We start from the raw sequence: 25,801 nt of genomic DNA, 5'->3' as shown, positions 1-25,801 counted from the left end.
GCTTAACGGTTAGCATTCATGTTTATGTATGTATGTATTTATTTATGGTTACTTTTTTCCATCTCCCACCCTGCTGTCCGGGCACGTCTACAAACATTCAGAGAGTCGGTATCAACATTAAAATGATTATCTCTGCAATAAACTCCTCTCCCACCACTGAAATATTTACATTTCTCACCCCCCCCCCCAACTACTCCCCATTAACATCACAATCATAATAACAGTCCCACATCTACCAACCCACCCTCTCCAAATGGACAAGGAAAAAATGGGCCTTGTCCCATGTCCAGAAGATTAACAAATCTGGGCCATAGAGAACCAAAGCAGGACGAGAATGCCAGAGTCAAGGACCCCTCATGGGGAATATTATTATTTGTATCATGGTAGGACCTAGGCGACCCAGTCATGGACCCCATAGTGCTAGGGTGCTGTACAGACTCAGAACAAAAAGCCTGTTCCTGCCCCAAATGTCCTGCCAACAGCCCCCTTCCCAATCCAACCAGGGCTCAGGATCCTCCATTGATTGCAACTGTGGCCGCATGGCACAGGGTGAGAGTGGGGAAGCTGTATGCTCAGTGTTATTCTGCTTACAAGATTAAGCCTTTTTTAAAGAGGAACAATGATTGACATCTGAGCTGACAGCTTGTCCGCCATGTGTCAGCCTGATCCAAATTCAAGCAGTCTTCTTCTCATCATCCTCATCCCTACCAGGGGTGGGGATGGGAGACAAGAGCAGCTCCGCATTTACCACAGTGATGCTGCTGGGTTCCACTCGAACATTTCCATTCCAACTGGCAGCTGCAAAGTCTGGCCTTATCAACGGCTCTTATTGGTAGACATTTACTCCATTTGACTAAAAGTGAAAAACAATCAACAAGGAAAAAACCCCTCCATATATGTTATCAGCAGCAGGCAGGTTTTCCTGTTTATAAAAGAATCCAGAGGGACTGGTTGTCCCACCCACCATGAAAGCTGCTTGGGTCTCACTCCCTTATCTGTCATCACAGAACTGCAGGGCCAGGGCAGATTTCAGCAGCTGCTCTTTCACCTGCACTGCATAGTTTGGGGGCTGCTTTCCCTAGCAAGTAAATTGCCTGTTTTATGAGTTAGACATTGCACTAAATCCAGTTTTTAATAGTTTTTTTTCCATAACTAATTTGGGTACCTGTTCAAATTTTGGTTTCTCGTAAATGAACCCGGAAGTTGTTTGATGGGATGTCCTCCAGGAGAAGAGCACCAGAGAGATGGCTAAAGATAAATGGGTTTATTCAGTGAAATGAATTATTCTCCCTTCCATAGCTGCTGAAGGGCCCAGCCAAATTAAACTGGCTCTAAGCACTGTCCTGATCTCTTCATTGCAGACTAGCTGGGTAACTCACATAGCAGAAGTGATAAGCTTGTGTTACTTAGTGTAACAGCTCATTTCCAGTCATAGTTCTCACTCCACATGAATTGGCCCCTGTGCGCCTGCAAAGTCCTATTGATTTCAGTGGGACTCTCCATAGGCACAAGGGATCGTGTGTGTCAAATTGCAGGATCAGCATAGTCAGCACAAGAGTTACTGAACCCAGACTTGGGTTCAATTTTTCCAAAAGGTCCAAGTAGCAAGCCAAAGAATGAGCTTCAGCAATAGCATATTGTGCCACTCCCAGGCTATCAGGAGTTGATTGAACAGTCCTTGTCTCAGGCCAGACTTCATGCTAACTTCACCATTTAGGGTACGTCTTGCAGAGTTAACGGGACATAGCTACGCTCGAGTCTCTCCTCTTGAGTTAGCCTGGCTCACGGGAGCGCAGCCACAGTGCAAAATAACGCTCATGCTGCTGTGTTTTCACTGACGCTGCAATCACTTGTGCGTGGCACTAAGACTCCTGGGGACACATCCCATGGTTCTGCAGGAACCTGAGCCTTTCCTGGTGAATCAGGGAAGAACTTGTTGGAAGGCATTGGAGGACCAGCAGCACTCAAGTGGAGCTAAGCTGCATCCAGGCTATAAAGGAGTCAAGTTAGCAGTAAGACATTTTAGCCTATACCCGCTGACAGGCCAGCCAGCTAGAACTGAAAGCATCACCACACTCGATCTAAGGGGTTTTGTGTGTGGACAGGACTCGAGTGAGGAGTAACATTCCGTTCAACTTACAACTCAAATTACCTCTGCAATGAAGACAAGCCCTTCTGCTCTTGGTATAGGAAAATGCTGTGTTCTGTTCTGGTCACTCATTTCTAAAAGGTTATAACAGAAACAGGAGGGGTACAGAGAAGTGCAGCAGAAATGGCTAGAGGAATAGAAAGACCTCCACATGCAGCGTTGTAGTTTAGAAAGCAGACAAATAAAAGGTAACGTGATGGAAGTGTTTAACGAGTGATGCAGAGAAGGGCATTAGATGCTTCCTATTTGCCCCTGCATAACACTAAAACAAGGGGACACCAATGAAATAATTGGCAACACATTTAAAACCAGGAAAGGAAATACTTGTTTTGCTTTACACAGTGCATAACCGAAGCCAAGAACTTAACAGTATCTAAAAAGAATGAGACATCGGTATGAATAACAAGAACAGCCACATTTACCTTACGTTAAAATAAAATAAGCATAAGGGATATAACTCCTTATGCTCTAGGGCATAACACACCCATTAACTGCCCAGGGCTTGCAAAGTACTTCTCCTATAAAAAGATCAGGAGTACTTGTGGCACCTTAGAGACTAACAAATGTACTCCTGTTCTTTTTGCGGATACAGACTAACACGGCTGCTACTCTGATACTTCTCCTATGTGCACGTTATTCCATGATTTGTCTGTAATGGGGTATCTTGCACCTTCCTCTGAAGCATCTCTAATGGAATACAAGGACCACTCATCTTATCCAATATGGCAGTGCCTGTGTCTTCTATGTTCCTAATTGCAATGTGAGACTTTATTCACTTTCACTGGATGAAGTTGGTTCTCTCAATGCATCTGGCATCAGATGAGGATGTGTCAATCTTCCTCAGGCCCAGCAGAGCCAATGGAGCATTGACCCGTGCTCTCAGCTTCTGGATGGGAATTCCAGCTGAGCTCTGGTTTAAAAAAAAAGACCTCAGCTTTAAAGCCGAAAAGAGGGTAGGTGACAATCCTAAAACCTCAACATTTTCCTAAGGCTCTGGAGTGTATTGTGCAGAGAGAGCGCCCTCTTGCTCTGTACTCTTCAGAAAGGGGGAACTATGCAGAATCTTTGGAAAAGAGGTCAATTATGTACAATCTCAGAGGTCCCCTGAGTCCTGAGAGCCCTGAGAACCAAGCAGTCCTGTCCCAAAGGTGCTTTCTTTCTCCCTACTTCCCAATCAGGCACACTTGCGTAATTGTTGCACTCCAGAAATAGTGCACTAAGTACATTCTGTAGCTCCACAGCACTCACCCAGAATCTAAATAGTGGTAAACAATTTAATTTGTTTTGCTTTGGCTTTTTTATTTCAAAGCAGCCCTACGCAGCTGAGCAGTAAAGTAAGCAGAGGGCTTCACAAGATGTATTTTTAGGATTTAATTGGACTGAGTGCAGACTAGCACTTCCCAAGGCTCAGAACTGCAGCTTCATTAAATTTCTATGAACAGACAGACCATCTGGTGGTGCAGGATCCATAATTTTTAACCATATCAGGAGATATCTAGGACCCTGGCTCATCTATTTTTTAGTACTCCAGGCTGACTGGGGATGAGGAACTCAGTGGCAGGAACAGAAAGCCTTATTGCTTCATGTGAGCATTTTAGTAAAAACAGCCAAATTCTGAGCTTATGCAAGCAGGAGTCAATTTTTTAAGTGGAGTTTTCAGTATTTTAAGTATTTCCAACCCCAAGCATTCAAAAATCATGAGTCAGGCCCCCTAAAATTATGAGATTGGCTTGAAAACCATGAGATTTAAGAAAATTATATTCTGGGCTCTTTTTAGTTGCCTTCTAGTCAGGGGTGAAAGTGGGCCGGTATGGGCTAGTACAGCATACCAGTAAGAAGCCGTTACCGGCCCGGGGCAGCGCTTTAAGGAGGGTCCTTTGCCGCGGCAGGGCTTTAACATTGCTGCCCCTTCCCCCTGTCGGCAGCCCTGCCGATAGGGACCCTACCAGCAGGGACCCTACCAGCAGGGCCACCAATGGGGGAGGAGTAAAAGGGGCAGCTGCCCCGGGGCTGGCGATTTAAAAGGGCCCAGGGCTCCTGGCCACCGCCACCGTGGCAGTGGCCGGAGCCCCGGGCAGCTCGGATGGGCTGGCTGGGGGAGGCTGACCCCCCCAGCCCCGCCCCTTCTGCCCAAGGCCCCGCCCCTTCCACCCAAAGTGCCAGCCCCCGTACCAGTAAGAATTTATTATTACTTTCACCCCTGCTGTTAGTGCTGGAGCCTTTAGGGTTCACATTTTTAAGCTTCCCTCCACAGTCATGGCTAAAAACTTGCTTTTTTTTAAGTGAAAACTGAGCTTTTCACATAATCACCTGACTCCAGGAACACTAAATATCACAAGACTTATGATTCTAGCCTGAGTTGCAGAGAAAAGCTTGAAAATATGACACCTAAAGATTCAAAAATTATAAGGTAAAAGGCAAATAAAAAGAACCCCCAAATTATTCTTTTTTAAGTCTAGTGATGTTTGTCAAGCGTATGATTTCTTCTCTTTTCTTTTTTTGTGGACCTGACTCCTTGTTTCTGAACACTTATGATTGGCAATCCTCTACTCTACTGTCAGGGCCAGCTCTGGCTTTTTGGCCGCCCCAAGCGAAAAAAAAAAAAAAAAAAACGGGGCGGCCAGAACAGCAAAGCAAAAAACAAAAAACAAAAAAAAAACCCACAAACCTGCAGCGCGGCTGGAGCCAGGGGGGAGGGGGAGGGAGCGGGAGGAAGAGAGAAGGGGGGCGGCCAGGGCTTCAGCGGGGCGCTGCCACGCGCGCCCTCCCGCCCCGCCACCTGCCAGGAGGGCTCTGCGCCGCTCCAGTTGGCTGGGAGGGAAGGACGCGGGCTGCCCTGCCAGGCTTGCTGCAGGGCGCTCCTGTCCTCCGTGCCACTGTCCCCTACAGGGCGGCTGGAGCGTAACAACACAAAAAAAAAAAAAAAAAAAAAAACCGTGCCGCCCTAGGATTGGGCAGAATGCCACCTCCTACAAGCTGCCGCCCCAAGCACAAGCTTGCTCGGCTGGTGCCTGGAACCGGCCCTGTCTACTGTACTTTACTTCTGGCAGTGGCCAACAGCCAGTTGCTTCAGAAAGTCTGTGATCATATTCAGTTGTTCATGGGAGCTCATTTATTCCTGACCTTTGCAGGCAGTTCACACCCTGGAGCATGAGACGTCTATCTCGGAGGAGCCTGTTTTACAAAATATAGCTCGTTTGCAGTAGCTGCTACACATGATTTTGAGGCTGGAGGTCACACACACAAATGTTTGTTGACTCTCAGGAGAAATAGCCATACACTGTACGCTGTCACTTAGGAAGCTGCGGCTCCAGTCAAATATAATGACTTCCTCCTGCAGCTTTAAATCAAGGGTGACTTCAAAACAGCAACAAAGTCTGCTAGGTTTAATTAACTTTCCCCTGTGGCTTACATGGCATCAGTTCAGTTACCAGCCACAGGCAATTACTAAAGGAAGCTTCTCTTAAATTTAATTATTTCCCCTGCAGCTTCTGTGGTAAAGAGCTGAAGTGGGTACAGTTTGTTTTACCTTTGCTGTTGTGTGAGACTTGCAGTAGTGGTGTGTGAATTCTCTGTTATCTCACATGATGATGTCAACCACTGCCAGAGCTGAGACAGACCCGAGCCAATGAAATTCCTGCAGGAACACATCTGCAGTAGATGGATTCTGGAATCCATTACCAATTAAGGATCTTAAATCTCCATATACCTTGGCTTCTGGAAAAAAACATTCCTGGTAGGTGGGAGGGAGAGATTGTGTACTGTCACATGAGAAGAGAGTGAGAAAGAAAAGCTTGAAAAGAAACTAACAGCAACAGGAAGGCAGGATTTCTGTATCATTTTAGCATCAAACATATTTAACCTTATGACTGTGAAGCACATTGGCTCTGTGCAACGAATGGTATGAGAGAGAGAGTGGGAGTGTAGGGAACACCGAACAGACTGAAGAGAAATGGTAGTTGAGGAGGAGAAAGGTATGAAAATGCAGTTTGGGGATTTTATCATGAGTCTAATGATATTTGATGTTTTTCTTCAAGTCCCAGATCCTGGAGTCATGTGTTTATGTGAGAATTTCACCTTGCATTTAAAACAATAAGTATAGTTCTAGCCCTTGTGTTTGCAGAGAGAAACTTGAAAACGTGAACCCCAAAGGTTCAAAAACCAGAAGGCAAATGAAAAGAATCCAAATTGTATTATTTTAAAATCTCATGATGATTTATAAACCCATCTTATGATTTTGAAGGTCTGATATTGCATAGACCAGATCTTCAGCTGGTGCAAATCAGTGTAATTCCATTGACTTCAATGACGTTCCTTCAGGTAGACTGATTTACACTAGCTGGGGATCTGGCCCAAATATGTGACCCATATATCCCAGCTGGGAGCAGTGGTGCCTAACTCCAGTAACTGTGTCTTTACAACTATGCCGTATTTCTTATTCTTCTCTTCCCGCCACTCTAAAATATATGTATTCCTTATAGCTAATAGAGAGACAAACAGCTGTGCAGTAACATCACCGTATCGATTTTATAAGATCATTGTGATTAACTGTTTAATCTTTGACTAACAGACCACGCCATTTTTTTATTCCAAAGTGTTTCCTTTCTCAGATAGTTAACAGTTGTACCCCTCAATGTCTCCCCCCCATCTCCCTCTCAGGCTTGCTCATTTACTTTGGCTACGGCATGTGGAACAGCACACTTGAGATCAGCGCCCGGGAAGAGGTCCTTCATCAGAGCACATACCAGCGCTACGATGTGGATGTTGACCCGTTCTCAGTCGAAGAAGGCTTTTCCTACGCTAATGAGAGTGACAACTACCAGGACTGGGGGCCTTCAGAAGACAAAGGTTTCTCTTACCAGCAGATGGCGGCGGCAAAGGAAAGCAGTCGGACGAGTAGCAAATCGAAAAGCAAAGGCAAACACAAACAGAACTTCGAGGCCCTGATTGCAAATGATGAGCTCGACTACTCACCAGAATAGGCATAACACAAACAAAACCACAATGCTATTTCTCACTAACCTAACCCTTGGGCTAGAATGTGAAGGCTTCTTTGGCTCTCATTTTAAATTCCATCTTTCCTAAAATTTCAGTGCCCAGAATCACGTCACTTACTCACTCACTTTTTTACTCTTCAGGATAGTTCTATAAAAAAGTTTATCCTGAATTCTGAGATTGTCACATTGAACAAAACAAGCAAGTGACCCATTTGGAGTCCACCAGCATGGCCTGTCTTGGTGCATGTTACCAAGTGGGCCAGCACATGGATGGATTGGCTGACTGGCAGATTCTTTCTATGTCTATTAAGCATCCTATTGACCTCTTTTGGCAGCACTGACAATGTGATTTAAATGAGACAAGTGCCAAATAGGGTGGGTTTCATGTGAGCAGTTACATGACCAGCTGAATTGGTGGGGGCATGAGACATATTCTCTGTGCTTTCCATAGAGAATATTTACCCCATGACTATACTGGTGTGAAGCAACATATTTGGCATTTTCTTAGCAAGTATATTTTTTCCTTGAACTTATAGAAAGAAAACCTTTGCTAGCTAGGTGGAAGCATACTGAAGCAGTAAAACATTTCCCAAGGGAATCTCAGGAGTAGATTGAAAGGGGATCCAGGGATCTTGATCTCACAGAGCAACATTTTCATCCTCCATTTCATCACCATGGCACTCACTGCAAACACCGTGTCTAGAGATGGGCCTGAACCAAACTTCCTGAATCCAAACACTCCAAGCTTTGGGATTAAAATGCAATCTTCATGGCTTGCACCATGCTCTAGGACAGACCAAATCAAAACTTCAGATCCCAGCACATCTGAATTTCTCATCTCTGGATCTAAGCTTTCTGGTTTGGGCCCATCCTTAATCATGATGAGGGTCACTCCTCATCTAGGCTTAATTCATTCCTCTATAAATACTCATAAATATCAAACTCCATTTCTCTTGGTACCATAGGTACCAAGGCTTGGACTCCCATTTCCATCATTGTGTGTCTTCTACTGATTCACTGGTCCATAATAATTCCCACTGGGCACAGTCCAGATTGTCATTCAGATTTCAGTTCTTCAGATGAAGTTTCTATTTATTACTTCATGTCACGTGGGTCATTAACTTTAGGTCGTCACTGGACAATATTTGTGGCAAGTGTAGATAACCAGGCCACTGAAATCTCATTCCTTGCCATAAACTATATTTTGTATTAAGGATCCTTACCTTGTATATGTTTTTGAGATATTTAACCACTGGACTGTTGGGTGCTACTATGAAAAATACTGAAGTGCAACTAGCTACTGTAGTTAATGAAATTCCATAGTATCGCACCTCACTTTGAAACCAAATGGAATAGGCAAAGGGAGCTGGGAGTTCATGTAACACAAGGCAGGGATTCTTAGGCAATGAATGTTTATTGATAGTTAATCCACTGGCTACTAGTAGAGAACTGGCCCAATCCTCCCACTCTCACCTGAGCAAAACTCCCAGCGATGTGAATGGGAGTTTTGCCTGAGTGAGGACTGCAGGATCAGAACAACACAGCCTCCACATATCTAATCACAAGCATTCTGGGCCAAACTCACCTGTGGTGTAACTCCACTGAAGCCAGTAGAGTTATGCCAGGGATGACTTTGGCCTGCTATGTCTTTTCCTTCCAATATATAAAAGAAACATAGTTAACTAAACTCTGGTAGGAATTGGCCGGATAAAGAAATTGAACATTTCTGAGTCACTTTCTCCAATCCGTGTTTTTGTTTATTTAGTAACGTAATTGCAATATGCTAAATGCACCTATCAACACTACTGGGCACATGTACAGAATATTCCATCACATTAAACCCTAAAGCGATACAGAGTCATCGTGGAACACCACCCGCCCAAATTGGCGCTCACCTCACCAGGACAAAGCCGGAAATAAAGATTTTCAAAGCAGCCTTTGGGATTTAGATGCACAAATCATATTAAAGTTAATAGGCTGTGTCTCTCAATCCCTTAGGCAGATTTGAAAATCTCAGAGAGGGTATATAGCAGGCCTTGCAGCCTGACCTGATAGCTAGCACACTTGGGTTCTACTAGACCAGGGGTCGGCAACGTTTGGCACGCGGCTTGCCAGGGTAAGCACCCTGGCGGGCCGGGCCAGTTTATTTACCTGCTGACATGGCAGGTTCGGCTGATCGCGGCCCCTACTGGCCGCGATTCACCGTCCCGGGCCAATGGGGGCAGCAGGAAGCCGCGGCCAGCACATCTCTCGCCCACACCGCTTCTCACCGCCCCCATTGGCCCGGGACGGCGAACCTCGGCCAGTGGGGGCCGCGATCGGCCGAACCTGCCACGTCAGCAGGTAAATAAACTGGCCTGGCCTGCTAGGGTGCTTACCCTGGCGAGCCGCGTGCCAATGTTGCCAAGCCCTGTACTAGACCAACAGAGGGGTACATTCCAGGGCTCAGAGCCCCCTTTCTGAGAACAGTCTGCCACCAGCCCCCTGAATTACAAAACTATCACCTGGAGCGTCCTGGCTGACTTTGAGTTTTGGAATGCAGAAGCAGAGAGTCTGGTTGAACATCCTGGCCCCATTGAACTCAATGGGAGCATTGCCATTGACTTCAATGGAGCTAGGATTTCACCCATTTGTCTCTGATGTAGCTCACACCCATACCATATAGGACTAATGTCTTCTTCAGAGCACATTTGGATTCTAACTTTCAGAGCCAAGGAGAAATGTTTTATTGTCTCTTCCCTTTAAAAAACACCTGTTATGGTTCTTATCACGTATTTACATAAGAACGGCCATATTGGATCAGACCAATTGGTCCTGTCTTCCTACAGTGGCCAATGCCAGGTGCCTCAGAGGGAATGAACAGCACAGTCAATCACAGAGTGACCCATCCCCTGTCATCCACTCTCAGCTGCTGGCAAACAGGCTTGTGACACTCAGAGCATGGGGTGGCATCTCTAGTGTAAATTATTGATCAGCAACTTCCACACAGATCATCCATTCTTAGCTCAATGGCCCATATAGCAGATCTGGTTTTAAATTATTGCAATACATGAAAAAAAGATTTTTATCCAAAACCTATTTTTAATGAACAGAGATCACATCAAATACATGAGAACGACTAGTCTCTGCTTGAAAGCTACAGGGCTAATTTCTGCCCTCTCAGTTGCACCAGGGTAATCCAGCGAACTCCACTGACCTCATTGGCATTGCTCCAGATGTACACTGGTGTAATCAAGAATAGAATCAGGACCACAGTTCCCCCAGACATTCCCTACCAATGCTTAGCAAAGTCAGACTCCATGGTGCATATTCAAGTGAAATTTACTTGTCACTTTGTCATTTGAATAGGAAGACGTTTGCACTACATTATCATGAACGTAGTGCATTTAGCGAGTTTTTGCTCACGTGGACTCAGAGTAAATAATGCTGGGGCTTGAGAGATACAGTAATTCAGACAACTGATACCACAACACATGTGTGAATAGTCTTTACTTACATGGGTAGTTCCATGGAAATCAGGGAGGTTCCTGGGGTGAGGTTAGGAGCAGGCCCTCCAGTAGTGGTGATTTTATGCCCAGCGAATATACTGCACCAGATCCTGATTGTGTGAAGCTTGGTCTGAACCTGCAACCACAGCACCCTCTGAATCAAGATAAAGCTGTGCCCAGTTCCACCCTCTCCTTCTGTGACTCCATGGCCCTCCTGCCATGTAAGGCAGTAAGGGTGCCAGGAAGAGGCTATGTCCTTGCATAAGGGGCAGGTCTCGCTTGCTGACCAACAATTGAGGAGCTCAGCCAGAGGGCACTAAGCACCCCCCCACCTCCACCCACATACAGGAGATGGCTGACATCTCCAAAAGGGAAGGGTGCCCATCAGCAAAAAGAACCCAAAATATTCCCCCAGGTGGTGGTGGGGGGGAAGAGGAGGGCAGGAGGCAGCACAGAGCCCTTCATCCCCACACCCAGTAGCTCAAGAGGTCTGACTGAGCCCTCCTCTCTTTCACTGGTACAGACCATTTTGCAGACCCAGGCCTGCAGCAGGACCTGCGGACCATGTGCAGGGGAGATAAAAGATCCACAAGTGACCAGTGAGAGATAATGGGTAGAACTCATTTGTGGGGGTTGGTGGCTCCAGGGCTCCAAACCATGTATCAGCTGCTCCTCATGCCTGGTCTCCCAGACCTAAGCCAGGGCAGATCTCCCTTGAAGGAGAGAGAAGTATCTAGGATCTGGGCCAGTATTAGTAGCCTTTGCACTATTATTTATTAGTAGTATTGCCATAGCATCTTATGGAGCAGGACTCTACGGTGCTAGGCACTGTACAAACGCAGAACAAAATCCATACCCTAAATAGCTTACTGTCTAAATACATATGCAGCTGTGAAGGTTTTTTCTACTTATTATAGGACTTTAAATACTATTCCTTACCATTTTCATGCTGGTTAGTATCATTGATTTGTTGAGGACCAGCTGTGCTCAGCACTGTATGAGACATAGTCCCTGCCCCAGAAAGTGTGCAGTTGGAAAAGATGGACAACACAGAACACTTGGAAAAGCCAGAGGAAGGGTCTAATTAGAGTATCCCCCCCCTCAAAAAATTACACATGCAGGAAAAAAAGGAACATTGTAAAATCTGGACACTAAAACTAGCCCCTTTTCCTGTCAAGGAAGATGGAGTTCTAGACAGAGGCAGAGGAATTGCTATGATCACTCAGCAAATCCTGGAGCTAGATTTACACCACTTGTCTCAGCTACCAACACAAGAATAAATGACAGGTTCCATGCAATGCAATAGGGCGGCACAGTCTCAATGCAGCACAGATCACAAAAGTTCTTGTTCAGCAACTGTATGGCACAAACACTAAACCCATTCCTGATAGACCTTAGACAGCTAACTAGTCACACTTGTCCTCCTTGAATTTTTCTCTTGTGGAGCATGTGGTTTGCTTCCACTCCTCCAGGTTAAACTGCAATAATTATCTGTCTTCTCCCTCTGAGATGAAAGCCCAGCTGGACACAGATTGTAGTCACCATTATGACTTTCTAACATCAGCACACAGCTAAGCTGAAATTTAAATGGGACACCTTGGAATGCCACCGGCCATCACATTTAAAAACTTAAGACACATGGCAAGAAACTGCAAAGAGGAATAGATCCTTTCCTGATGGCTGCACAATAAATTAAATAACACTAGAATTCTCCATAAACAAGAACACATTTATTTATAATGTGACTCCCAGCCAATGTGTTCAGGGTGCTAGACAAACAATTTATATACTGTAATAATAAACTCTGTGGAGCTGGAACCCTGCAGAACACCCACTGGCTTCCACAAGGTCAAGGAAAGAGGAAGGGAGGTTTATGTCCCTTAGTTTACACAGAGAAAAAACACTGATGTCAGTGGGAGTTTTCTTGGCATAAGGACTTAATGAGAACTAAGGAAGGTCTTCAGGGTTTGGTCCATTCGTTATAAGTGGCTGATCAAACAGTAGGGAGTAGAGCTGGGTAAAATTTTTCAAGCAAATAGTTTTTTCACTGAAAAATGCGGCTTTGGGTCAACCAAATTGATTCACAAATTTGGGCTGAACTACGTGAATAGTTTGGGCCGCAAAAATGGAATTTTAAAGTCAAAACATTTTGTTTCAACATTTTCAAAATGATGTTTGGATTTTCCATTTCATTTAGAAATTTAGCTAGTTATTTAAAAAACAAGAACACCCCCAAAATAATTAAGAAAAACCCTAAAAACTAAATGAAGTAAATTGAGCTACACTAAAAACTGATTTTTTTTTCAAATGTTTCAGTTTGGTCACCAAACTGAAAAAAATCAACAATGCACTTGGCTGTAGTTAGTAAGTGAAAAGAGCTCACTGAAAAAGGTAGCTGGGACAAGGAACTTATTTGAAAGGCCAAATTCTAACTTTAGATGCCCAAATATGCCTCCAATGTTACTGTTACAATTGCATAGCTGAGCTCACTAGCGCCATGAAAGGTTCTGTCAGAGACGGACTTCAACCAAATTCCTTCAGTGTCCAAATATCTTCAAATTTGGGTGGAATTTGAATGTTACAGCTTCTGTGTTAATCCCCTATTTCAATAATTGATCATAAAAATGTCTCTGGGTGGCATCTCTGGGGCACAGTAGTTATTTTTCTTTTCTTTCTTTTAGTTGCTTTACTACTTTTTAGCAAAAAAAAAAAATCTGGGGGCAAAACTGGCTAACGGATCTTTTCAAAACTTTTACTCACACTTTAAAACTTTTCACCAAAGAGGCCTTTAAAAATTAATAAAGCATGAGATTTTCCAATATAACAGGCTCTTACCATCAACTTGTCAATTTCAACTACCTGGTGAGTGACAAAGCCTTGGTGGAATAGCTGAATTCCAGATACAGATTTTGATACTCCTGCCATAATGTGGGTTAGTGCCTTTGAGTAACCACACTGCAGTGGTGGTGATGTTCTTTAAATCATAGTTAGTGGAGGAGAGAGAGTGTGTATGTCAGAAAGATTGAAATGGTGCGGTGGATTAATGCATTAGCCTTCACACAATGCCCTGTCAGCCTGGGAAACTCATTGTCAGGGGACGTTGCAAAGGCCAAAACTATAACTGAGTTCAAAAGAGAATTAGATAAGTTCTTGGAGGATAGGTCCTCAATGACTATTAGCCAAGATAGTCAGTGATGCAACCCCATGTTCTGAGTGTCCCTGAGCCACTGACTGCCAGATGCTGGGAATGGATGACAGGGGATGGATCACTTGACAATTGCCCTGTTCTGTTCATTCTCTTTAAAGCATTTGGCACAGGCCACTGTCAGAGACAGGATATTGGACTAGACGGACCATTGGTCTGACCCAATATGGCCAATCTTATATTCTAGCCTTTATCCTCCTGAGACCTAGGTTAAAATCCTGGGATAGGTAACAAATGAAAGTGAATGTTGTGGCCTCATCCAAGTCCCTGTTCAGCATCTGTCCACAGCCCAACTAGCAAACTGCTGGAGAGAGGGTCCCAGAGCTAGAATGCCAGGACAGGGGGTTGTAGAGCAGAATTGAGGTTCAAAGGCAGATTTGTGTGAAGGCGGCATAGCACTTGCCCATACTATGCCAGGCTCAGTTCAGTGCTGTATCCTGTACCAAATTCACCTGCGCAATTAAAAGTTGCTGTATATGCACTGTAAAAAATTCATATAAAAACTCTGATGGATTTTGGATACATGCACTCGAAGTGCATGGGAGCCATGTTTTAATACACACATACACATTCATTCACAACAGCTTCCTCAATTAAACCAATGGGCCCAATCCTGCAATCCTTACATCCCTGATACAGGGGATGGATCACTTGATGATTGCCTGTTCTGTTCATTCCCTCTGGGGCACCTGGCATTGGCCACGGTCAGAAGACAGGATACTGGGCTAGATGGACTTTTGGTCTGACCCAGTATGGCCTTTCTTATGTTCTTGCTCACATGAGCAGTCCCTGGGAGCCAGAATCTGCTTTCAGTTACACCAGTAAATATCCAGAATAACGTCAGTGATCTCAGTAGAGTTCCTGTCAGTTAAGTTACATACTGGTGTAGCTGCAATAAGAATCTAGCTCTTCAATGTCAACAGAATTGCTTATGTGAGTGAGAATTACTCATGTAACTAATTATTAGAGGATTGGGTTCAATAGAATGTATTTAATTCTAATTGATTTTACAAACACCTGAGTTCATACAGAAAATTTAAAAGAACCTTCAATTTATGAGAAATAAATAGGAAAAGCAAGGAAATGAAGGATAGAATGTTCTGTGTACAATTTCATCTGTTGAGGTAAGTCAAAGTGGCCCCAGTTTTACCTACAGATACCCATTGACTTTAACAGGAGTTGCAAAGCTGTATCCAAGAGTGGATCTAGCCCCAATGTGACCTCAGCTAGACTCAAGCACATTTAGATTTAGATTTGGGAGGAAGGATGTAGGCTCTGAATCTCCTAGCTTTTACTTGGTTTTTACCATGCTCTTAAAATTCTGTATGAGTTACTGTGTGCATCTGTACATGCATATAACTAGTATAGTCTATTAGAGAGACAGGGAGAGAGACTATATACTCTTCTTAAATGATATAAGGCTGTATCTTCATCCAGGATTTCTGATTTGAATATAAGCAAGAGCAAAGCTTGCATGATTTGTATGTCATCAGAGTCCTGTGATAAAAACAGCCTCAGAATATATACTGGTTGGGTGTATTTTTTTAAAAAGTGAAGTATCAACAAAATCACATCCTTAATATAAACTCACATTTTTATTCAACTCTTTACCTCATTAATTTAATGTATTTGTGTTTGTTTGATCTTCCACAAATGTTCTTCCCTGTCCAAAAGAAAATCTGAGTACATTTCCAAAGGGCCTTCGTATAGAGCACCCACAAAGTGCAGCCCTTACATAGGCAAACATCCCAATGGGAGTTTTGCCCTTAATAAAGATCACAGGATCTGAGACAGAATTTTCACATGCACCTTTTTGCATGCATGCAACGTGCACGTGCCACTGTTGGTGCCTGTTGCATGAGCACCTAATCAGGGTTTGTATTTGCAGATGCGGCTCAGATGCATGGTGGGGTGGGCGGTATATTTTGCAGGTGCAGTTTGAGGTGCCTTTGAAAATACAACCCCATAAATCTACATCAGGTACCCACTTTTTAGATATATATATATATATACATATATTACAATTTACAAGAAGGAATCCTGGGCTCTCACCCACCGAGAATCTGTATTTTCAATGTGTTTGTCTATTTAATCAGCGCTGATATCTTCTCTGTGGGTCTGATCCTGAACTGTGCTGAGCATCTCCTGAAAAGATCATCTCTCACTGAAATCTGGTGCTTAGATATCATGGTGATAAATGTGTTTGAAATACCTAAGACAAAATAGATGGCAGGCCTATCCCAACATTTTCAGGGAGAAAGAATATGCCTTATTTTCCTACCAGCTCCTGTACTAGATAATATTTTAAAATAGTCATTGTAACCCCAGTTCTGCAAGGTACTTAAGCATGTGCCTAGCCATAAACACATGCCAAAGTTCCTTGCTGAATCAAGGCCTATATTCCCATGCAGTCTAAATAGCTTGAACCAGAGTAGTCACCAGTAACAATACCTGTTATCATGCAATCACTAATAATACTTGTTTAACTGATCCAGGGCCCATTGGATACAACCCTGTGGCTATTAATATCTCTATACTTGACCCTAGCATTTCTATATCCACCCATCCCTTCTTTTTCCAGGCAGATTTGTGGATTTCTGTAAATTCTGAACATTTTGTTCACAATCACCTCTTATGTCATGGGCTATTAGAGGGAATCATCCACTCTACTCTCATCTAAAAAAACAAAGAAAAGAAAAGAAAAGAGCCTATGCAGGAGGAAAATTTGTGCTGCAGTATTGACTTTGGTAGCATTAGGGATAATGAAGCCGTATTTATGTGTATGGAAAGCATAAAACACATATAAAACTGTAATGAAAGAACTGGAGGGCTGTGTTCCATAAGAATAGGCTCTTTCTAAAGATATTGCAGAGATTAATATAATTTATAATCTCCTTGATAACTCCTAGGAGTAGATTAAGAAACAATTAGCATAGTCCAATGTCAAGCCGAAAACACTCCAGATATTAGCCTATGGTTTATAATATTTTCCCTTATTCAAAGAATTAAAACTACCAATGGATAGGTGTATAAGCAAGTGTGAAAATTACCAATTTGCAGCAGAGATGGGCCTCAATGAAAACCCTAGATCCAACTACCATGAATTTGGAGGAAGTTCAGAACCCCTGAAAGTTGGGGTCCAGGTCCATCTCTGGTTGCAGGTCATCAACGTTTCCCCTAGTAACAGAATCTTGGGGCTCTTTGATGTGCAGGGAGAAAATCAAGGCCAAAATATTCTGAAGTCTCCACTAATTCTGGGTGCCTCCATTTTTGGGTGGCCAATTTAAGGTACTTAAAGGTCCTAACTTTCTGGGGTTCTGAGCATATGTGAAGTCAATGGGAGATGTGGGTGTCCAGCACCTCCATAATTCCATGTTCAGTGTCTCAGATTGGACCCTCAGAAATGGGGGCATCCAAACTTAATGGGCACTTTTAGAAAATGCAAGCCTATACATACCCTATAATTCCAATTAACATTAATGGAAGTTACACACTTCATTCCCTCTGTTCAAGTGACTCCATCCTGATAATCATAACCCCTCCCTTGCAAAGGAACCAGAATATTATACTGATGAAGCATAAATTCTTCAACTTTTTTTGGCCCACTTCAGATTTTAGTCCCTCTGCAACTTTTTCGCAGCATGTGGTTACAACAATTTGATTACAAGACCCAGCATTCTAGCATCCTCACTGCAGAAAATAAATCACACACTGACATCAGATGTTATAAATTCAGCTTGTAAATGATCGTTACTTTTTTTCCTTTTGTTTGGTCTTATGATGTATAACTTGCTTTTATGCAGATGGTATTTTCTGGTGTAACAATTCTCTACAGTTCTGGTATGAATTGATGTATTTGTTAACAAGTTTGTTATATTCTTATTTTATTTTATTTGTGGTTTCCAAAACCCCATTGATGCACTGTACAATGGGAACTTGTGGTGTGTCATGAAGAAAGAAAAAAAATATGCAGATGTGTTATGGAGTGATTTTTATTTTCAAATGAGTGTTGTTGATACTAATATATATATATATATTATATATATAGACTTATCAAAATACTAAGAAAAGAAATCTAAATTTACCAAAATGTGTATATTTTAATAAATGCATAAAGCTTTATTGTGTGCCTTTAAATTTAAAAAATGAATTTATAAAGGAAGCCAGAGAAAACTGTGTCTTAGTATAAATTTCCATAATAATGTAAAGCTTTTAAATGAAAGACTACACCAAAAAAGGAAAGAAAAAAAATCCCATATAAATTTTGTTAAACTGATCAGTATCTGAAGGTCTGATATTTTTTCAATGCTAAATTGAAGTTAAATATAGACAAACTTTGCCTTAAGTGCTCCAAAATTTCCTTTGTAGAAGAAACATTTAAATGGGCTGATTTTGGAATTTACTTGCATTGTTGTGAAAAATGATTATTAGTTTACACAATAAAAACCTAAGAAAATGACAACAGGTTGACTATTAAAGTTTTAAGTATCAAACAGTCAGTGTCATATTCTGCCTCTTAGACAAGTTCTTTTACCCTCCCCTCCAGCAACCAAGACCAATTGCATCAGCCCTGATTCAGACCAGTAAATTCAAAGTGGCAATTGTGGGTCCCACCCCTTCCTCTTCACAGCTGGGAGCATGCAGGATTAGAGGATAGACAAAAAGCCTCTCTGAGTGTTTTGCCCTTTGCTCACTGAGTTTATAGTGTCTGTCTCTTTCCATTCTGCCTCCCTTTCAAACCATATGCTATCAGCAGATTCACAGTGCCAAGCTCAGATAAAGGCCTTGTCAAGGTACTTGGGGCCTGGGCTGTTGAGAACCGCAGGCTCACCCCGAGACCCCACCTCACCCTCCAGGGGAGAGACCCCTCCCACCCCGAGACCTCCCCCCTTGCTGAGACCCCACCTCACCCGCCGGGGGAGAACTAGGGTGACCAGACAGCAAATGTGAAAAATCAGGACAGGGGGTAGGGAGTAATAGGAGCCTATATAAGAAAAAGACCCAAAAATCGGGACTGTCCCTATAAAATCAGGACATCTGGTCACCCTAGCTGTTGTATTAATAAGAGGTGGGTGTAAAAGGCCCAAAGGGCCGCTGATTCTCAGGGCTAGTCTACACTACCCGCCAGGATCGGTGGGTAGAAATTGATCTCTCGGGGATCGATTTATCGCGTCTCATCTAGACAGATAAATTGATCCCCGAATCGACGCGCGTACTCCCACCTCGTCAGGAGGAGTAAGCGCTGTCAACGGGGGAGCTGCGGCAGTCGATTTGCCGCCGTCCTCACAGCGGGGTAAGTCGAATAGGATACGTCGAATTCAGCTACGCTATTTGCGTAGCTGAATTTGCGTATCTTAAATCGATCCCCCCTCCCCCCCCCAGTGTAGACCTAGCCTCAGTCTTTTCCATTCTGTGACCCCATGTTACAATAGAAAAAATGTTTCACTCCCCTCTAGCCATAAGGATGGCTGCTGAAATCTGCTCATGATGCCCCCGGGTGGTCACGACCCACAGATTCAGATCTTGTGGATTAAGTGCTCCTGCAGGCCATGGGGCCATGCTCTACTTTTGAATGGTTCTGCCCAGAATCAGTCCCCATTTTTCTCATTTCATTTTAACAAAAATAAAGACAAACCCCTGAACATTCCTAGAATCAAGCAGTTTTTGTTCTGAAGCAGCTCTAGAGCTGACTGGAATTTGTCGAAATTGAAAACTTCATCAATATCTTAAACCTAAATTCATAAAATGTTCCTGAAATATCTCACTGGTTTTCCAACCTGCCCAAGCTCTGCTATGTACCTGAGCCTTCTGTCACTTTTTCATTTCAGCGGGTGCCTCAGCTGAGAGTTAGAAAGATTTCCTTCCACTCGTCCTTGCATCCACTTTCTAGACTGGTAACTGCATGTCTGTTCTTTTTAGGACATGCTCCCCTACTTGGGTTTGTCATCTCTACCGTTTATTGCTCCAGCCTGCACTGACATAGTCACACTAGTTGGGTTCAAGCTAGTGCACTAAAAATAGCCTTGTAGCTCAGGCTGTCAATCCCACCATGCCCTGAGCTCCAGCCTGAGCCACAATATCCACACTGCTATTTTTAGCATGCTAACTCAAGCCCTGCTAGCGTGAGTCACTCTACTCAGGCCGGGAGACATACCCAATAGGTAATGGTTTGCATCTGGCACAGTTACAGAGAAACCCTGGCCTGGAGTTTTGTGTTCAGCAGAGAGAGATTCTTGCTGTGTAGGTCATACTGCATCTCTGACCTCCCAGCTGCACTGAGAATCATTACTTGTGTGATTAGGGCAGTCTCGACCAAGTGAATAACACAACTGCCTAGCTCTTAGAGCTGATGTTACACCCAATATGGAGCTCTTCTTCCACCCAGCAAAATGATATGTTAGGTGTTGGCTCTTATTTACTGACCTAAGAGATGAGAATGTTTCTTAAAGGCAATCTTTGGCCCATGCAGCCCAGAGGTATGTAGGAGCTGGAGATCCTGCCAGGACAGAGGGAGGCTTTGGAAGTGTGAAAAACAGGTATTTGTGCTCTGATTCTTTGTGGTGCCTCCAATAGCTATCCCTTTACCTCAGCCAATGCTAATATCCTGCCAACCACTTGGCAGGACACTGGAGTTTACAGAGATTCATATTTTTTGCTTTGACTATGTCTGTTTCTTCATTGTAGTAAACTTTATTCCTGCCTCAGAACTGTCTTCCTAGGGTTTCTATGGATTTGATTTGGGATCAAACACCATGAACCTATAAACCAAGAAAATGCAAATACAGCCTTTTGCAATGACTGGCATGTGCCTCTCAGAGAGCTGGAAAGAGGACAGTAGTTCTGCTTTGCGTGACCTTCTCTTTCCATTCTGGTACCTGTTGATTCACTAGCTAGGGTACATCTACTGTATGCTACCACCACCAGAGGAACTGACTCCAAGTTTTACTGTGAGTTTGTGTTTGAATTAACCCAATTCTTAACGTCAAACTCAGATGAAACAGCAGAGTGTTTCATGGTTTCCACCCCAAACCGTAAATTGGCCTTCAACACTTGAAACTGGACCCAACTCATCTCCAAACTCATCCCTTTCCAGCTCTCCAATTCACTCTAAAACTCAGTGAAGGCTTTCCCTGAAACTCGGCCTAGAAAGGTTTGTGCAGCTGGTGAATATGGCCTGACATTTGTGTTTGTAATAAAACTTGAAACCAAACCAGATGGTCTGTGCTTTGAGTATGAAAGTTTTACACAGCCGTAATGGAAATAGCCACACCCAAAAATCTGGATCCAGACAGCTCCAAACTCTGCAGCTGCGGGATTCAAAATCCAAATCCAGATCTAGAGGTTTTGCTCCAGCTCAGCAATCACTCAAATCAAAAATTCTGGATTTAAAATCCTGATGTTCCAAAGTAAACTTAAGCATCCATCAACCAAGAAACATCTTTTAATTGAAATCATCCCTTTAACAGTTCTAAACTGCAATGGAAGTTAAAAGCCTGAGCTGCTCCCTCTCACTGCACATGATGAACGCAAGGTAAAAAGAAAGAAAGGTAAAGATATGTGAGGCAGGATTCGTGAAAATAAATATTGATCCACTTTTATGCTGTGACCGATAACATTTTTGCACTTTGCAGTCTGGGACTATCATGGAATAGTTGCCTTTGAGCAGTTCAGGCAGATGAGAGACTGAAGCCTTCAGCTGAACTGAAGCCCAAAGCAGAAATGACACTTGCATTTCTGCGAAGCAGAGACTTACAGGGTATGCAGATCACACCAGTGAGAGCAAGGAGGGTTCAGGGGAGCCATTTGACTGCATGGGTCTGCTGTATATTTTACTAAGAGCACTAAGAAGGTGTTACTAATTGACTTATAGTCTAGTATAAGCAAAGAAAGCTGGACAACATTCAACAGCCACTAAATTAGATTAGCACTGGCTGAGGGCCATAAATAAAAATAAATAAATTAATTAATGGAGATGTCCTATCTCCTAGAACTGGAAGGGACCCCAAAAGGTCATTGAGTCCAGCCCCCTGCCTTCACTAGGAGGACCAAGTACTGATTTTGCCCCAAATGCCTAAGTGGCCCCCTCAAGGATTGAATTCACAACCCTAGTTTTAGCAGGCCAATGCTCAAACCACTGAGCTATCTCTCCCATCCTTTGCATGCAGGGTATTTCTGATTCTGAGATTTGCAAGGAACAAGTCTCATTTTCCACTGCTGGTTTGGCTCTATCTTGTGAAAAATTAGAGTAGATGAAATGCACAGGCGCTTTTCAAAGCAAACTGTTGTTGTACTAATGACATGCATTTAGGTTTACTAAAAACAAAGGCCAAGACAAAACTGAACTGAAGAGATGCCCTGTACTCTAATGGACTAAAGATACCTAGCACTTTATACTTTTCATCCACACCTTACATTCTCTCCAACTTACAGGCAAGGGATTTTGTGCAGGTTCAAACAATGAGCTAGTAGCAAGGCCAGGAATAGAACCTGGATCTCTTGACCGTCAGACAGCTGCACCCACTATCCTGGACCACAATTGGCTACAGCATAAAACTGTCGCCAGTTTGTGCCTTACGCAGGTGCCTATAAAAAAGGAGCAGCGAAGGTGTGGCAAGGGTTAATGTGGAGGATGAAGCAAAGTGAGGTCACTGACTGAGCTCCAATCCAAACAAAGACATTTCATGCCAGACTATGACCAGCCCGTGTGAGTGAGCAATGAGACACATGCATCCTCCCCATGCCCTTGTGCCACCCACACGGGGGCAGCTGAAATTGCAGACCCTGAGCACAAGGACAGTTGCAATTCAACACTGGTAGCTGGCTGTGGAGGAACAGAAAAGCAGCTAATGTCCCCCCCACTCAAGACACTGGGCGGTCCTTGCTGTGAGGAACCATGCCTCTCAGCGCTCCACCTGGAATGATAAGCCGAGCCCTCAATGGGAAGCTCTTGCTGAATGTCCCTATTTAGCTTTTACATTTCACTGTTCATATTTGTGCTGCAATTTGTGCCACCTAATAGAGATACACCCCTCCTGCCCCGGGATGTAGCTGCGTAACCCTGTGTTCTAATCCTCAATTTACTTTTCAACAACTTGAGACACATTTTTATTCACAGAAAAAATACAATTTGAATGGGAGCTTGGTTAAAGCTTTGGGAATCAACAGGTCTCTGGGTTTACCTGGTTTGTAGGTTGGTGTTCCACCAGCCTTTGCTGTGGGAATTCTCCAAGAGGCAATCACCTCCTTTGGCTCTCTGAAGAGGAGCTATTCAGCATAAAGCAGCATTCCCCAACGCACAATCCACAATCGCAGGCCAGTCTCCACAACGCTGCACATCTGTGTGTTACACATTCTTTCATGGTGCCCACATATCAAAGACAGCACTTATTGCTCCTCTTGAGTGTATACAACAACTAACTGTACCCGGCCTGTGATGTAATGAGCACAAGTGTTCTGCCAAAGAACTGGGGAGTTACAGTTCACATTGTGTACATTGTATAGAACAATACAACACAACAAAATGCCGTGAGAGAAAACCACATTTGGATCTGCTTGGCCCCAAAGGCAGCTCAGTACCAACACTATTTGTGTTGAGTCAGCCCTGGAGAGGAGGCTAAAATAGAGCTCTGAATCTGAACTCCCCCGCCCCCCTCCCCCACCCCAAAGCTTGTGGGAATTCCACTCCAGCCTGTGTGTCATGGCATCGGCCTCATTCTAATCAATACATTTAAAGTCTGAGAGTGGTAACAGTACATTCACCTGGTTGTGCCATGCCCCATTTTCAATCCCTTTAAGCCTCTCAGCATGGCTTTCTGCAAGAAAGGAGAAGGGGGAGAGAGAGCTGAAGAGGCCAGTGTCCCATCTTCGTGAGCCGTGTTGTTCTAAGTACCTTGGAAGAGAAGGATTAAGGCACAACAAGGCCCAGATCCACCAAAACGTTAATAGCCCATGAACAACATTTCCTCCTAATCCTCCCCACTTCCAACCCTACCTCCTCTGAACATTCTTCCCCCATTCTGTCATATAACCTCCCCACCCCAGATGGACACTCCAATTTCTCCCATTCTTGAGTCTTCAACTGAGACAAGTTCAGCCATTTTGACCGCCACCTGTGCAGACAACTGGCCAAAATTAGCCACTGCTTTCTGCTCTGCTTTCTCTAATTGCAGGGCCTGGATCCTAAGCGTTGTGCCTTAGTTCATCCATACTCCATCCCCAGGACCATTCAGTGTTTAGGTATCAGGAGATATGTAGTCCCCATTCACTGCCTTTGCCAATAGCTACCATTTGTTTTCATTACTATATAGACCAAGCATGATTTCTTTAGTGCTCTTCCCTATTGACAGATCTGTTCCTGACGTCAGTAAGGAAGCACCAGTTGCCTTTCCATCTCCACTGTCAACATTAGTGAATAATAAATAAATTACTGTAATAATATGCACTTATACAGTGCCTCACGCCAGAGTATCATAAACATGAATTAAGCCTCACAGCAACTCTGTGAGGAAGGATTATTATTCCCATTTCATAGGGAAACTGAGGTAGAGCGGTTAAGTGACGTACCCAAAGCCATGAAGAAAGCAAGGTCTGAACAGGGATTGGAATTCAGGAGTTCCTGGCTCCCCGACCTGTGCTCCGATCAACCCCCTCCCTTCTATTTGTAATGTCTTCCCAAGCAAGTCAAATGCCAGCATAGACCAGACAGTGCACTTGTCCTTCCTCATCATTCTTCAGAAGTAAATTTCTAGCAGTGTGTACGTCAGTCAACCTAGGCTGGAGTCAGGAATGCAGATCTGTAAAAGGGGAGCAGTAAGTGAAATCACCTGCAATCACAGATTATCCAGTAATGATCAAAACAGAAATCAGCAGTGTGTTCTAAAAGAAAGGCACCTCACATTGTTAACATTCCAATCAATGTTTAGCCTTATACCAGGTATGAAATAAATGGCTTGGGAAAGTGTTGCTTGTTATTATCTTAAAGTTATTGGTAAAAAATATTAGAGTAAAGTGATGCTTAAGAAAATTCTTATTGCTCTCACCTATTTGCTTGAAATAGTTAGGATTCCTTCTCCCTCAATAAAATAATTCAGTTTAATTCTCCGTGTTCTGTTTAATGTATAGCAGTCATAACAGAAAAAAAAACCAAAACGTTTGATCTGATTTCCCAGAGTACTTCAAAAAGGCATTTCCTTTGCACTAGAGTCTCAGGAACATGAAGAAAGGTGTTGCTGCCAATGGGTATATTAATAAAACACGAAGGGCCAACACTCTCTAATCTTCGCTCAGTCAAAACTTCCATTGATTTCAATCCGGATTGTGCCTTAGCACACTAAGAACCGCAGCATTAGGCCCTCAGGGAATTTTTAGACACACACACACGGGGAGAGATTCTCCTGTTACTGACACAGGGATGAACTGGGAATAACTTTGCTGAAATCAGTGAAGTCATTTTGGGGTGTAAGAAAACAATCCAGCTCAAGGTCTTTATCTACGGCATCATCCAAAGTTCATTGCAGTCAACGGGAGCCTTAACTGGAGTTAACTTCAATGGGCTTTGGATCAGACCCTCAATCACTAAGGATATGTCACACTGCAGAAAAGGTATGTTCTTAATTCTGGTTAAAACAGGCATGAAGACACAGCAACTTGGCTTTTAACTCAGGTTAGCAGCTCAAGCTAAAGCCAATAGTGGAGCTGGGATTGAACTCGAGCTGCTAACCTAAATTAAAAACAGAGTTGCCATGTCTTCACTACCATTTTAACTCAAGGTAGATAATCTGAGTTAAGAACACACTACTGCTTTTGCTAACATCAGAGCTATTCCCTTTTCTAGTTCCAAGATTTGGTCTACACAGTTTTTGAATTGTTTCAACTATTTCAGATAAGGATGTGATTTAACAAAATAGTTAAATCAGTTCAGCCTACAGTGTGGACACAATTAGGGCTTAATCATGCATCATTT

At 43.4% G+C, this 25,801-nt stretch overlaps 1 protein-coding gene across 1 annotated transcript in view; it reads left to right on the top strand.

The window, feature by feature from the left end:
* SLC7A14 (solute carrier family 7 member 14) overlaps positions 1-7,488 on the top strand; it is a 40,402-nt gene extending 32,914 nt beyond the window's left edge. Inside the window, exon 7 of the mRNA XM_054040238.1 lies at positions 6,809-7,488. Coding sequence (XP_053896213.1) covers positions 6,809-7,131 — 323 coding nt within the window. The 3' untranslated portion in view covers positions 7,132-7,488. The remainder of the gene's footprint in view (positions 1-6,808) is intronic.
* Positions 7,489-25,801: the final 18,313 nt, after the last annotated feature.

This window comes from Malaclemys terrapin, chromosome 9 (genome assembly GCF_027887155.1).
Source record: "Malaclemys terrapin pileata isolate rMalTer1 chromosome 9, rMalTer1.hap1, whole genome shotgun sequence".
Classification (NCBI taxonomy): domain Eukaryota; kingdom Metazoa; phylum Chordata; order Testudines; family Emydidae; genus Malaclemys; species Malaclemys terrapin.
Note: the sequence above shows the minus strand (reverse complement) of the source record. Positions and strands in the feature narration are given on the sequence as shown.